The sequence below is a fragment of the Oncorhynchus gorbuscha genome, linkage group LG24 (assembly GCF_021184085.1).
Source record: "Oncorhynchus gorbuscha isolate QuinsamMale2020 ecotype Even-year linkage group LG24, OgorEven_v1.0, whole genome shotgun sequence".
NCBI classification, from domain to species: domain Eukaryota; kingdom Metazoa; phylum Chordata; class Actinopteri; order Salmoniformes; family Salmonidae; genus Oncorhynchus; species Oncorhynchus gorbuscha.
In genome coordinates, this window is record NC_060196.1 from 10,429,744 (window position 1) to 10,443,959 (window position 14,216).

Sequence of the window (14,216 nt, forward strand, 5' to 3'; positions counted from 1 at the left end):
CACTTATCCTAAGAGTAGGGGTGTTAACCCCGGTGTCCTGGCTAAATTCCCAAGCTGGCCCTCAAACCATCAAGGTCACCTAATAATCCCCAGTTTACAACTAGCTCATTCATCCCCCTCCTCTCCCCTGTAACTATTCCCCAGGTCATTGCTGTAAATGAGAACATGTTCTCAGTCAACTTACCTGGTAAAATAATGGATAAATAAAATAATTGAAAACTGCACTGATGTAATGGTCACATTAACAGAGCTGTTTTCATGCTACATATTTTACCATCAACATCATTAAGCCCTACACAACTAACATGCTGTTTGAGGTAATCATTAAGTAACTGAGGAAGGCCCTTCTATGAACCCAGTCACTACGCTTTAGACAAGACCCTAAAGGAGAAGACATACTTGCTGATAGACTACCAACAGGAAGGTCTCTCACCACTCCCTCTGAAGGTTGAAGCCCAGGATGACCTGCTCTGTTCATAATGGATACTGTGGTGTTTGTATCATAGGAACAGGAGGGTCTATCTCTATCAGCCCCAGGCCCTGCTACATCCCTGCTCTGAGACTGTGAAGAGAAGGGTCTGGGCTGCAGACTGGATCCCTGACTGGAGCCTCTGTCTCTCTGATGACCACCAGGACTGAGGTTGTTCAGTCCACCTGTCCACTGGTTGTGTTCTGTGTGGTGGTGGAGTCTCTGTCCCTCGTGGTTGGGTCCTGGTTCTGACTCGGGAAGGAAGAGCGAAGACTTCTCATCCAGGGTCCTGATCCGGAGCCAGGATTTGTGACCAGCCAACTCCGATGTCCTGTCTCTCCCACCAGTAACACTGGATACCAGCAGGTCTTCATGGACTGTAGACAACAAGACACATTGTACAGAAGAGCATAAAAGGTTTATATAAGAAACGATACATTATGAAATGTAAACCACAGTCAAGCCCATCTAATACTGTGATTCAAGTACAATATAGAGCCATTGGAGTTCATTATAAAAAAAGTCCATATGTGTTGATTCAAGAATTAGGTATAATGTTTCAACTGAGATAATGGAAACTTAGTCCCTGCAGTGATACAAAAATAACCAAGTCAATCAGCAGAGTAAATGTTCTATTTAATTTCAACAAAATAGTCATACAATCACATAACTTTGAAGTACGGTACTTTTATTGCAAAAAAAACTATATAAGTAGAATAACTACTCACTATGGTAACGCTACCTTTTCTGTAAATTTGGTAACCTCGCTTTGATCAAATTAATTTGAGAGTACTTTGGAAAAGGTTCAAGATTACATACATCTTCATGTCATGTAAACATGCATAAAGGCACTATCCTTAACTCACTATAAAACATCAGTATCAACCTAAAGGGACTGTTTGTCACTCTTCATCAGTGAAGCATTTGTACAGACACCATCACACCAACCATCACCATATCATCTACTCTGCCTCATCATACTCATTCTTTCCTCAGTTCACCTCATCCAGTTCCCTACTACATCCAAAACCAACAGAATGAACTACAAACTAACTAGTACTACATTACATGTCAGTATACTCTATACATGGGCCGTGTGCATTTTCTGCTGGTGTATCCTGAGGTAGCTCCTCTCTGAAAACCTCTTCCCGCAGTGCATACAGGTGAACAGCCTCTCTCCCGTGTGGACCTTCAGGTGCATCTTCAGCTGGTAATGGTGGGAGAAACTATTCTGACACTGGGGCAACGTCAGGATTTGTCCCCTGGTGGATCTCCACCTGTTTGGGGAAACTGAAGACTTTCCCACAGAATGAACACGGGAAGCGCTTCTCTTTGCCACCAGATCTACTGATAACGTCACTACTACTGTAATTTGTCAATGGGCTTGTGTAGCTATTTAGTGTTGAGGCACTGGCATTGACTGAGGTCTGGTTGCACATTAGGAGAGTGTGAGGAGGATGAAGGCCAGGGAGTGTCTGTGTTGTCGCAGGATCCATATTCCAGTTGATAGATCCTATAGAAGGCAGACTGAAGGCAGCACCTGTTAGGGGGTTAACCTGAGGCGCCAACAGTCTCTTTGAATCACAACTATAGGAGCAGGACGGAGCATCGCTAGCCGAGTCTGTGTCTGTTCTCTTCAGCCGCATACAGACACCTCCCTGCCCCCAAAGACCAAATCTACGCCTCGCTCTGGTCTCAGCCAGTCTGTTGTCATGGAGACTAAATTCAGTTGTTGTTTGGTGTCTACCGTCTGTTTCTGGTTGTGGTTTAAAGGGTTGTTCCCCAACCCAGAGTTGTGGATGATGTCCCATCTATTGACCTCCACTATTCCGCCTCTGGTCCTGGCCTGCTCGGTCGTCCCCGGGCTCTTGGGTCTGGGAATCCAAGATGGCAGCCCAGTCTCCTCTGTTGGCCTCCAGCCAACCACCGTTACAAAATAGTCTTTACAGGCATTGTAGAGGGAATAAGTTTTAAATCAGTTACCTGGTCAAGTTCATACATTATAATGTGTGTTTTTATATTTTAACATATTGATATAATTTTATGAATTTATAAAATAAACAAAAAAAACAACCAAGTGCATCACTATTGCCATTGAAGATCTATTACTGTATGTAGGCTACATGTATTTCTCCCTTACCTTGCTCCCCCATCTTTGGTCCATCTTCTATTGTCTCCTCTTTGACCAGCAGCAGATCAGGCTTCCCATCCTCCATGTCTACCGACTGTAAGAGAGGATGTTGGATCGATCAAGAAATCTGATATGAGCACCCTGCTATGGAGCATCTTCTGATTGGGCAATGAGGGAGTGCTTTGAGTATTATGCAAACATGCTAGTTATTTTTCTCTCTGCATTGTTGGGAAGGACCCGTAAGTAAGCATTTCACTGTTAGTCTACATCTGTTGTTTACGAAGAGCGTGACAAATACAATTTGATTTGATTACTTGACACTTTAATGATTTGATCATTCAATGGCATGGTCCCACACTTAAGACAAAATTAATCAAGACCTGGATGGACTCACCTCAGTGACACTCTGTGGGTTCAGGAGGAGGTGTAGTCTGGTTGTCCTCCATGACCATGGTCCCCTCAGGGTTCCCCAGACCCTCCCCACACCCCTCTTTCTTCACCAGCAGCACCTCTGGACCCTCTCCTCCTGGAAGAGGGAGGTGATACAGATTACACAGACATACACTACCTCAGGTACGTACACATACATACAGATAATAAACACTCGTTCAACATTGAGTTTTTACCCATCCCCACTACGTCTGAGTCCTACACTGTAGTTACAGAATGACATCATTGTTTTTAAACCCATCATGGTGGACACAAATATAACCTTGTGGGTAAATATAAGTAGGCTATGTTAAGTAACCGTCAGACAAAAGTCTAAAAGTCTTCAAATGTAAAGTCCCATTTTGGCCTCCCGAGTGCCGCAGTGCTAGAGGCGTCACTACAGACCCGGGTTCGATCCCGGGCTGTATCACAACCAGCCGTGATCGGGAGTCCTATAGGGTGGCGGACAATTGGCCCAGCGGCGTCCGGGTTAGAGAAGGATTTGGCCGGGGGGGATTTACTTGGTTCATCGTGCTCTAGCGACTCCTTGTGGCAGGCCGGGCGCTTTCAGGCTGATCTCGGTTGTCAGTTTAACGGTATTTCCTCCGACACATTAGTGCAGCTGGCTTCCGGGTTAAGCGAGCGGGTGTTAAGAAGCGCAGTTTGGCGTGTCATGTTTCGGAGGGTGCATGAATCGACCTTTGCCTCCCGAGCCCGTTGGGGAGCTGCAGCGATGAGACAAGATCAAAATTGGGGAGAAAGATAAATAAAAAGGTCCCATTTTGTGTATATTGGTTATAAAGCGCTGTTGGGTGTATACAGAACAGGGTGAGATCAAATCTGATGTACAGTGAGATCAAAGTATTGGGGCAGTGACAATTCTGTTACGGCTCTGTACTCCAGCACTTTGGATTTGAAATGATGAAATGACAATGAAAGTGCAGAGCGACAGATTTAATTTGAGGGGATTTTCATCCATATCGGGTGAACCGTTTAGAAATTACAGCACTGTTTGTACATAGTCCCCTCATTTTAAGGGACCAGATGTATTGGGACAAATTCACTTGTGTAATTTACCATGATTACAGACAGTACTGAATGAATATTGAATAATGATGAGTGAAAGTTAGACGCATAAAATCATCTGAAACTCAACCAAAACAAACAGCAAATGCATCCAATCATTTTGTAGAGTCACACGCTTGGTGTACTTAATTTACCTTTATTCAACTAGGCAAGTCAGTTAAGAACAAATTCTTATTTTCAATGGTGGCCTAGGGGAACAGTGGGTTAACTACCTGTTCAGGGGCAGAACGACAGAGCTGACGACCTTTTCAGCTCGGGGAATTGAACCTTTCGGTTACTTGTCCAACGCTCTAACCACTAGGCTACCCTGCCGACCCAATCAATGGCGTGCTAGGAGTATGGGACCAAAAACTAAATTTTTGACTACTTTAATACACTTAAGTGAATTTGACCCAATACTTTTGGTCCTTTAAAAAAGGGGGGACTATGTACCAAAAGTGTTGTAATTTCTAAAAGGTTATATCGATGAAAATACATACGCTGAAATAAAAGCTGACAGTCTACATATTAACCTCAGTCATTTTCAAATCCAAAGTGCTGAAGTACTAAACGATTCTCAATGAAAGTGTAAGAATGAAAAGGCCCATTTTGTATTTATTAAATAAACAAGTTTTAAATACACCATATGAAAACCACACATACACTTGTCCAAACTAAAAATCTCCATGAATTTGATAAACCGCATAGATTTGACCATTAAAAGTATCTTGGGAAAGTAGATGAATGGAAGTAATGAGATCATCATATAGCCTACACAGTACAAACACAATATGTAACACACATGTTAGGCTTATATATCACACAATGTCTGGATGAAATATTCTACCCAGGAATATTCTACATTGAAATCTGTTAATCTCTTTATTCCAAATGCATCTGTGGGTCTTTTCTGCTGACAACAATAAAAAATACATCTTTGCTTTAATACAGGGTTTGAGCTAAACGTCAGAAGCTATCGAGTGTAATGGTTACTCTGCTGGTGTAGCTTGAGGTAGCTCCTCTCTGAAAACCTCTTCCTGCAGTGGGTACAGGCGAACGGCCTTTCTCCCGTGTGGACCTTCAGCTGCATTTTCACCTGGTTCTGGTGGGAGAACCTCTTCTCACACTGGGGGCAGCTGTAGGGTTGTGGACCCTATGGTGCCTCTTCAGACTGGATGAGTGGGAAAAGCGCATATGACACTGGGTACAGCTGAAGGGTTTCTCTCCTGTGTGGACCCTCTGGTGCCTCTTCAGGCTGCCAGCCTCAGCGAAACGCATATCACACTGGGTACAGCTGTATGGTTTCTCTCCTGTGTGGACCCTCTGGTGGATCTCCACCTTCTGGGAGCAGCTGAAGCCTTTGTTACAGAACATGCAGAGGAACCGCTTCTCTTTACTATTGTCCGATGTTGCTCCCCCTCCCTGAGCCTGGGCCCTAGTCCTGTCGTTTGAGTTCAGCACCTGATCAAAAAGGACGCAGCCTTGTGAATCAGAAGGTCCCATCAACGCGGACACTGGGTCACGATCCTTGAACACATTTAGATTGGTCTCTAAGCTTTCCCTGTAGTCTAAGAAGTCACTAGTGTTGCCCTGCGACTGTCCTCCTAAATGAGTCTGGTCTTCATTCCATGTCAGAGGAACGTCATCCTCCACTTTCACAGTCACCTCATCTACGACCAGACCCTCCCCTTTCTTATCTAGAGACCCTTCAGAGTATACACTACTACTGTACTGGTTCCAGTCCTCTCTCATTAGATTAGTCTGTGTATCTAAGCCCACAGGCATGTCAGCAGGTATCATCTCTGTCTCTGCTGCATATGAACAGGATGGATCATTGCCAGTCTGTAACGCATCACCTGAGTCCTGATGGGACAGAATCTTCCTCGGGCTCAGGTTCCCATGAAGTAAATTCTCTGAGCGAGGAGCAGGACAGTCCAGTCGGAATAGCCCCGTTAAAGTCTCTGTTTCTGTGTCTGTCTCTGACTTGAGGGCGGCGTTCGGCGTGCCACTGACCTCCATGATGCTGCATCGGGACCTGGGGGGCGCCGGGGTGGTGGTGGGGTTCTCCGTGGCTACAGGGGGCGTTCCAGCTGCTCCAAGCTGGATGTCTCTGCTTTGCCCTGGGTCTCCCTCTCCTTCAGACCTCTCAAGCTTGACCCCAGGACCTGCAGCTTCTGCAGACTGACACAAAAAGAGAGGAGGTTATTACCGTTACATGAGTTACATTGGATAACAATGTCCTAGGGAAGTTTCACAAGCTCCTCTATGGCAGATAAATGAGGATGTACTTGTAAGCAAGTGAATAGCTGAGTGGAGCCTTTCTGAAATAAACTGGCCACATTTAATGTACTGTAATTTTGATGTAATACTATTACACTAACCTCTATCATGATAAAGGTTCCACTCCCCTCATCAACGGTGACTCGTTGGTCATCTCGCCATGTATTGTGTCCCGCTGGTTTCACAGAGATCCTGTGGCCTCCAGTGAGATGTCCTTCCCCTGAGAGAGTGATTGGGGGAAAAGAGGTGGTTAAGTTAGGTACTGCCAATGCTCAAAGCTATATTGTACACTATTGACAGTTTTGACACAGAGTACAGTTACATACACACAATAATACAATAATGTGATTATTGTGGATAGTCAGATTTATGGAAGTTCAAAGAGAACATATAAATAAATGAAATAGCTCCCTCAAGATCATGACTTCTCTTGATCACGACATAAGTTATTTTGTCGAGATCACGAGATAATCAAAAGTACCCCGCATTATCCATTCATTTGCTCAGATGCACAATAACCACTTCATCAAGAAGCCCTGTGGTTGCATTGATTGCAATGCGGGGCATTTAAGCCCTGAACAATGCCTGACGGGTGGCATTTAAGTCCTGAACAATGCCTGACAGGCAACACGGTCTCCCCGGCTGCACCGTCTCCCAGGCTGCATGTCACCCCCAAGACCACAGCCAATAGCATGCAAGGAACAATGCAGCTAACGTTTCTAGCCTTGGGAGCTAGCTAGGGAGCTAGCTAGTTAGCTAGCTACGTAGTCTTGTTAGCAACTCTGGTTGTTAGCTTGCATAACTGATATGTATATAATTATTAGCGGAAATAATGTTTTGTGGATAATATTTACATTTACAGTGGGTGAGCTCCATTCCTGAACGGCTGATCACATTCAAATTCAGCCTCAGAGGCTGATAAGTCAGGATGCTGCCTTGGAGGCGGTTTCATAGGTAAGGCTCCTTGCAGGCAGATTAGCTGTCATAGTGCTTTACGGGCAGATGCATATCTGATCCAAGGGTTGAGCTCTATTTCTGGCAGGCTGATCAGATTACATAACAGCCTCAGAGGCTGATAAATCAGGATACTGCCTTGAAGGCTGTTTGATATGTAAAGCTCCTTGCAGACAGCCTACTAGACAGCATCCTGTCTTATCAGTGTCTGAGGCGGCTAATGAATCTGATCAGCCCGCCAGGAATAGAGCCCACTCAGTCTTGATCATATATATAATGCACTGACTGCTAGTCTGCCTGTAAAAAGCATCAGCAATAAAACTGCATACAAGTTAGAATCCTGACTAATCTGCCTCAGACTGCTATTGAATCTGATCAGCCTGTCAGGAATGGAGCTCACCCACTGTAAATGTAAATATGATCCATAAAACAGGAAGTGTCCCTTACAATTATAAACATCAGTTATGCATGCAAACAACCAGCATATACAGTACCAGTCAAAAGTTGATGCACCTACTCATTCCAGGGTTTTTCTTTATTTGTACTATTTTCTACATTGTAGAATAATATTGAAGACATCAACTATGAAATAAGAAAAGAGAAACGACAGGCCATCATTTCTTTAAGACATGAAGGTGTGTCAATCCGGAAAATATCAAGAACTTTCTTCAAGTGCAGTCACAAAAAGCATCAAGCGCCATCATAAAACTGGTTCTCATGAGGACCGCCACAGGAAAGGAAGACCAAGAGTTACCTCTGCTGCAGAGGATAAATTCATTAGAGTTAACTGCAATTGAGATTGCAGCCCAAATATATACTTCAGAGTTCAAGTAACAGACACATCGCAACGTCGTCTGTTCAGAGGAGACTTTGTGGATCAGGCCTTCATGGGTGAATTGCTGCAAAGAAACCCCTACTCAAGGACACCAATAAGAAGAGACTTGCTAGGGCCAAGAAACACGAGCAATATCTGGATATCTGTCCCTTGGTCTGATGAGTCAAAATCTGAGATTTTGGTTCCAACGGCTGTGTCTTTGTGAGACACAGAGTAGGTGAACGGATCTCGGCATGTGTGGTTCCCACCGTGAAGCATGGAGGAGGTGGTGTGTGCTTTGCTGGTGACACTGTCAGTGATTTATTTATAATTCAAGGCACACTTAACCAGCATGGTTAAGCCAGCATCCCATCTCGTTTGTGCTTAGTGGGACTATATTTTTTTTTTCAACAGGACAATGACCCAACACACCTCCAGGCTGTGTAAGTGTTATTTGAACAAGGAGGAGAGTGATGTAGTGCTGCTTCAGATGACCTGCCCTCCACAATCACCCGACTTCAACCCAAATGAGATGGTTTGGGATGAGTAGGACTGCAGAAGGAAGGCAAAGCAGCCAACAAGTGCTCAGCATATGTAGAAACTCCTTAAAGACTGTTGGAAAAGCATTCCAGGTGAAGCTGGTTGAGAAAATGCCAAGACTATACAAAGCTGTCATCGAGGCAAAGGGTGGCTACTTTGAATTCTAACATATTAAATATATTTGATTTGTTTAACACTTTCTTTGGTTACTACATGATTCCATGTGTTATTTCATAATTTGTCTTAGCTATTATTCTACAATGTAGAAAATAGTAAAAAATTAAGAAAATTAGGAATGAGTATGTGTGTCCAAATGTTTGACTGTTACTGTATAACAAGCTGTCTACCTAGCTAACAAGACTAGACAAGTTACACTGCCTTCAAAGTATTCACACCCCTTGACTTTTCCACATTTTGTTGTTACAGCCTGAATTTGAAATGGATTAAAATGTAGATATTTTTTTTGTCACCGGCCTACACATAATATCCCATAATGTCAAAGTGGAAGTGTTTTTCTGAAATATTTACTCATTAACAAAAATTGAAAAGCTGAAATGTCTTAGGGCCTTAAGTATTCAACACCTTTGTTATGGCAAGCCTAAAAGAGTTCAGGAGTACAATTTTTCTTAACTTCTTATGGCTGGGGGCAGTATTGAGTAGCTTGAATGAATAAGGTGCCCAGAGTAAACTGCCTTCTACTCATGCCCAGTTGCTAATATATGCATATTGTTAGTAGATTTGGATTAAAAACACTCTGAAGTTTCTAAAAGGGTTTGAATGATGTCTGTGAGTATAACAGAACTCATTTGGCAGGCAAAAACCTGAGAAAAAAATCCAACCAGGAAGTGGGAAATCTGAGGTCTGTAGGTTTAACTCATTGCCTATGGAAGATAGAGTGGGGTATTTGTCATATTGCACTTCCTAAGGCTTCCACTAGATGTCAACAGTCTTTAGAACCTTGTTTGGTGCTTCTACTGTGAAGGAGGGGGGAATGAGGGCTCTCAGGGGTCTGCCAGAGTGCCACAAGCTGGTCACGTGCACTCACGTGAGAGTTAGACCTGCGTTCCTTCACATTTCTACAGACAAAGGAATTCTCTGGTCGGAACATTATTGAAGATTTATGTTAAAAACATCCTAAAGAGTGATTATATACTTCATTTGACATGTTTCTACGAACTGTAATATGACTTTGTCTGAACTTTCGCATGGACTTGCCCGCACGTCGAGAGTTTGGATTGTGTACTGAACGCGTGAACAAAAAGGAGGTATTTGGACATCAATGATGGACTTTATGGAACAAATCAAACATTTATTATGGAACTGGGATTCCTGGGAGTGCATTCTGATAAAGATCATCAAAGATAAGTGAATATTTATAATGTTATTCTGACAGCTGTTGACTCCACAACATAGCAGATATCTTTATGGCTTGTTCGGGCTCTGAGCACTGTACTCAGATTGTAGCATGGTGTGCTTTTTCTGTAAAGTTTTTTTGAAATCTGACACAGTGGTTGCATTAAGGAGAAGTTGATCTAAAGTTCCATGCATAACTTGTATTTTCATCAACATTTATGATGAGTATTTCTGTAAATTGACGTGGCTCTCTGCAAAATCACTGGATGTTTTGGAAGCGAAACATTACTGAACGTAACGCGCCAAAAACTGAGATTTTTGGATATAAATATGAACTTTATCGAACAAAACATACATGTATTGTGTAACATGAAGTCCTATGAGTGTCATCTGATGAAGATCATCAAAGGTTAGTGATTCATTTTCTCTCTATTTCTAATTTTTGTGATTCCTCTCTTTGGCTGGAAAATAGCTGTGTTTTTCTGTGTATAGGTGCAGACCTAACAATCGTTTGGTGTGCTTTCGTCGTAAAGCCTTTTTGAAATCGAACACTGTGGTGGGATTAACAACAGGGTTATCTTTAAAATGGTGTAAAATACTTGTATGTCTGAGGAATTTTAATTATGAGATTTCTGTTGTTTTGAATTTGGCGCCCTGCACTTTCACTGGCTGTTGTCATATCGATCCTGTTAACGGGATCGCAGCCATAAGAAGTTTAACAAGTAACAAGTTTTTTAACATGATTTTTCAATGACTACCTCCTCTCTGTACCCCACACATACAGATAATTGTACGGTCCCTCAGTCGAGCAGTGAATTTCAAACACAGATTCAACCACAAAGATCAGAGAGGTTTTCCAATGCATTACAAAGAAGGGCACCTATTGGTAGATCAAATTAAATGAAAAAAGCAGACATTGAATATCCCTTTGAGCATAGTGAAGTTATTAATTACACTTTGGATGATGTATCAATACACCCAGTCACGACAAAGATACAGGTGTCCTTCCTTCCTAGATGCCCCAAGAGCTCTTAGCTCAAGGTAAGGGACATTTAGCTTGCTAACATTCTAACTTATAAACTGATAATAAGCTCCAAACACAAATGAAAGCATGATGTTAGCATGAAATGTACCATCCCTTAGTGTAGCAATCAACAAAAACATATGCGCTGATCCACCGTGGGCTCAGCCATACTGTCAATCTATCATCAATGCGTCCACTCCTATTTATTGTTTCTCGTGATCTCTACAAAGCAACTTTGAGATAAATAAGTTGTGATCGACATAGCGAGGGAATTATTTCTTTCTAAATCCAATCTGGACTACAGTACAGATTAATATAAGAGTTTGATTAAACATTTACATGTTTTGCAAGAACGCTTTCCCTAATAATCCTCTATATATGGACACATCTGATATCAGGCTACATGATGAATGCAGAAAATTGCCAATCAAAATAAAACGTTATACCACAGGACAATGTTCTTTTTGGGAAGGATCTTTGATTCAGAGTTCGGCCATGAAAAGTTTGAAACATGAAAACTACATTCCGTTGTTCAGAACTCACGCCTCCATTACACAGACATTGCCATCGCGTTTTGGGACAGAAGTACATTTACTCCCATTGGAACGCAGCGTTTGCCCTCACAGCATTGCTGTTGCAGAGTGTTCTGTGTGGTGCATACATTGGATATCTTCAACATATGCATCATATTGTATGCATAGACTAGACAGAACTAGTAGGAACAGGTGAATGTCGAACTTTTGTTGCACACATATCCAGGATTCTTTTTGGGATTGCACAATGAATAAGTTTGAAAGCAGAGTTAAGCAAATTGATGCAATGACGTTGTCGGTCAGGCTTCACTTCACTTGCGCAAAAGAGGGACGCTCTCTCGGCTGGTGCTAGCACATGGCAGATCAAATACAAAGCTGAAACGCAGATGTAGGTGTTTATATGCTCTAATAATATAAAAGATTGCTAAAAAAAACTGGTTATTTTAATTGCCGTATGATGAATTCGATTTGGACATTATGCTGATGAAGATAAACAGTGTGTTTACATGATTATTGAATAATCGGCCAACTGCCATAATCAGTTTAATAATATCGAAGTATTACTGTGCATGTCAACGTACTCACTGCCTGGGATTGGCAAGGATGAAACACTACATCACTTTTTGATGTACTATTTATAGATCGATTGGTTATGTTCCATGTGTCATAATGGTAAATGCAGCAAATAATCTGGTTGGAATATGATGGTGTCTTTGCAAAATAGCTAAATAAATCAGTGGAATTATAGCATACTATCCAAAAATGGACCAAGACCCAATTCTGGTTAACACGTCTGAATTCACACATGCGCAGACGGAAAGGGTCGATAGGCCCCGCAGCCTCAGCTTCCTGTAAAATGTACCTCTTGCAATTCCTCTGTATCGGTCGAGGATCTTGACATTACTGGGAAGGACACGCTCCTGTGCCACCTTCAGTTCCAATAGTTGTAGTTTCCTCCGCAATGTCCTGTTTTCTTTCTGGCTTTGAGTTACTTCCAAACGAAGCACTGCATAGTCGTCATCTACGAGTTTACAAATCTCTGCCACGGCTGCATTCGCTAGCACCTCCATAATGGAGGCAATTTGAGTGTGAAACACCATACAGTTAGCCATTGTTAGCAACTATCTAGCGTTACCTAGATAACATATCAACCAAGTCCCATCTCCAACGCGAATTATGGGGTAAGTATGTGATGCTATGCAGTGAAATGGTGTTAACAAACGTCTAAATAATAACACAAAACTCTGACGTGGATAATGTTCTCGGTCAGTTCTCTTCTTTGGTATTACGGCGGTTTGTAAACAATTATTAGAGGTGCATACCGCCACCTACCGTACAGGGTGGTAACCCATAGGAATACAATATAAATTTTAGGAAAGGGGGGGACTACATAGTACAAAAACACAAAAATAGACCCATTAAAAAAATACTTAATGTTCTTTGGCATGCAGATCACTGACAACCGGAAATGGTCAATCCACACACAGTGTGGTGTTGCACCTCTTCAACCTCATGAGGCAGGCCCCTATGATGCACCATTGAGAGCATCCTGTCAGGTTCTATCTCCGCCTGGTATGGCAATTGCACCGTCCGCAACCGCAGGGCTCTCTAGAAGGTGGTGCGGTTAGCCCCTCGCATCACCAGGGGCACACTGCCTGCCCTCCAGAACATCTACAGCACACGGTGTCACAGGAAGGCCAAGAAGAGCATCAAGGACCTCAGCCACCCAAGCCACGGCCTGTTCACCAGCTACCATCTAAACGGTGGAGACAGTACAGATGCATCAAAGCTGGGACCGAGAGACTGAAAAACAGCTTCCATCTCCAGGCCATCCGACTGTTAAATAGTCACCAAAGGGTATGGTTAAATGAAAAAGGTAGTCACACTGTTCTTTGAAATAGGGTAGTGCTTATTACATTACACATCAAAACTCATATGAAAAGTTTATTTAAAGCTGAGAGCAGACTGGTTTAGAAAGAACAGTGTTAGCAAGAATAGAGTAGAAAATAATAGAATGACTTTATTCCATCTACATCACCTCCAGTAAGGTAAATATTAAACTGTCCTTGTTCTAGCCTAGGTTTACTGTCTCTCTAAAAACAGGTATTCACAAGCCTGTTTCAAATGACAAGTTACCAAAGGGTTAATGTGGGGTATGTGGTTGATCGAGACACTTCACATGATAACTATCTCAGACATACCCTGTGTGTATCTCAAGCTACACTGCTACGATTTCTCCCGGTTGTGGACACTCCTATGTCTGGTAAGGCTACACAGGAAGGAGAAGCTCTTGTAACATAGTTTTGCACTTGAAGGGCTTCTCCTTGATGTGAACAGTCTGGTGCTCCCTCAAATAGTTTGCCCTAGCGAAGCGCTTCCCACACGTTGAGCAGGTGTACGGCTTGTCAGTGTCTGTCCTAATGCTCGGCCTCCCATGTTATGACCCAATGACAACAGATGAGGTAGAAACTGGAGTCTTTGAGCTCCGTCCTTGACCTCTAGCCATTGTTTGGGTGTTGTTGGGATTGTGTGCTGTGTTATAGGCTAGGTACCTCTTGTGGTGAACGCCCATCCTGACCCTGTCTGTATTGGTGGGGTAACCATGATGTAACTGAGGAAGGTTA

At 42.8% G+C, this 14,216-nt stretch overlaps 2 protein-coding genes across 2 annotated transcripts; both read right to left on the bottom strand.

The window, feature by feature from the left end:
- Nucleotides 1-151: 151 nt before the first annotated feature.
- LOC124012417 lies at nt 152-6,243 on the bottom strand. The gene is made up of 4 exons (XM_046326005.1): nt 6,108-6,243; nt 2,995-3,126; nt 2,610-2,694; nt 152-846 (listed from the first exon to the last, which is right to left on the bottom strand). Exons 3-4 carry the CDS (start codon nt 2,683-2,685, stop codon nt 293-295), a joined length of 630 nt encoding a protein of 209 aa, XP_046181961.1. The 5' UTR covers nt 2,686-2,694; nt 2,995-3,126; nt 6,108-6,243; the 3' UTR covers nt 152-292.
- LOC124012412 (zinc finger protein 16-like) lies at nt 4,690-13,309 on the bottom strand. Its single transcript, XM_046326001.1, has 3 exons — nt 12,455-13,309; nt 6,476-6,594; nt 4,690-6,275 (listed from the first exon to the last, which is right to left on the bottom strand). Exons 1-3 carry the CDS (start codon nt 12,702-12,704, stop codon nt 5,187-5,189), a joined length of 1,458 nt encoding a protein of 485 aa, XP_046181957.1. The 5' UTR covers nt 12,705-13,309; the 3' UTR covers nt 4,690-5,186.
- Nucleotides 13,310-14,216: the final 907 nt, after the last annotated feature.

What these genes read in the sequence shown, in the direction of transcription:
- LOC124012412 (XM_046326001.1), bottom strand. Translation starts at nt 12,704, where the DNA reads ATGGCTAACTGTATGGTGTTTCACACTCAAATTGCCTCCATTATGGAG. An exon ending in ATACAGAGGAATTGCAAGAG is followed by an intron (nt 6,595 to 12,454) that starts GTACATTTTACA and finishes TCACTCTCTCAG; the next exon opens with GGGAAGGACATCTCACTGGA. An exon ending in GAACCTTTATCATGATAGAG is followed by an intron (nt 6,276 to 6,475) that starts GTTAGTGTAATA and finishes TTTTTGTGTCAG; the next exon opens with TCTGCAGAAGCTGCAGGTCC.
- LOC124012417 (XM_046326005.1), bottom strand. Translation starts at nt 2,685, where the DNA reads ATGGAGGATGGGAAGCCTGATCTGCTGCTGGTCAAAGAGGAGACAATA. An exon ending in ACCAAAGATGGGGGAGCAAG is followed by an intron (nt 847 to 2,609) that starts GTAAGGGAGAAA and finishes TGTTGTCTACAG; the next exon opens with TCCATGAAGACCTGCTGGTA.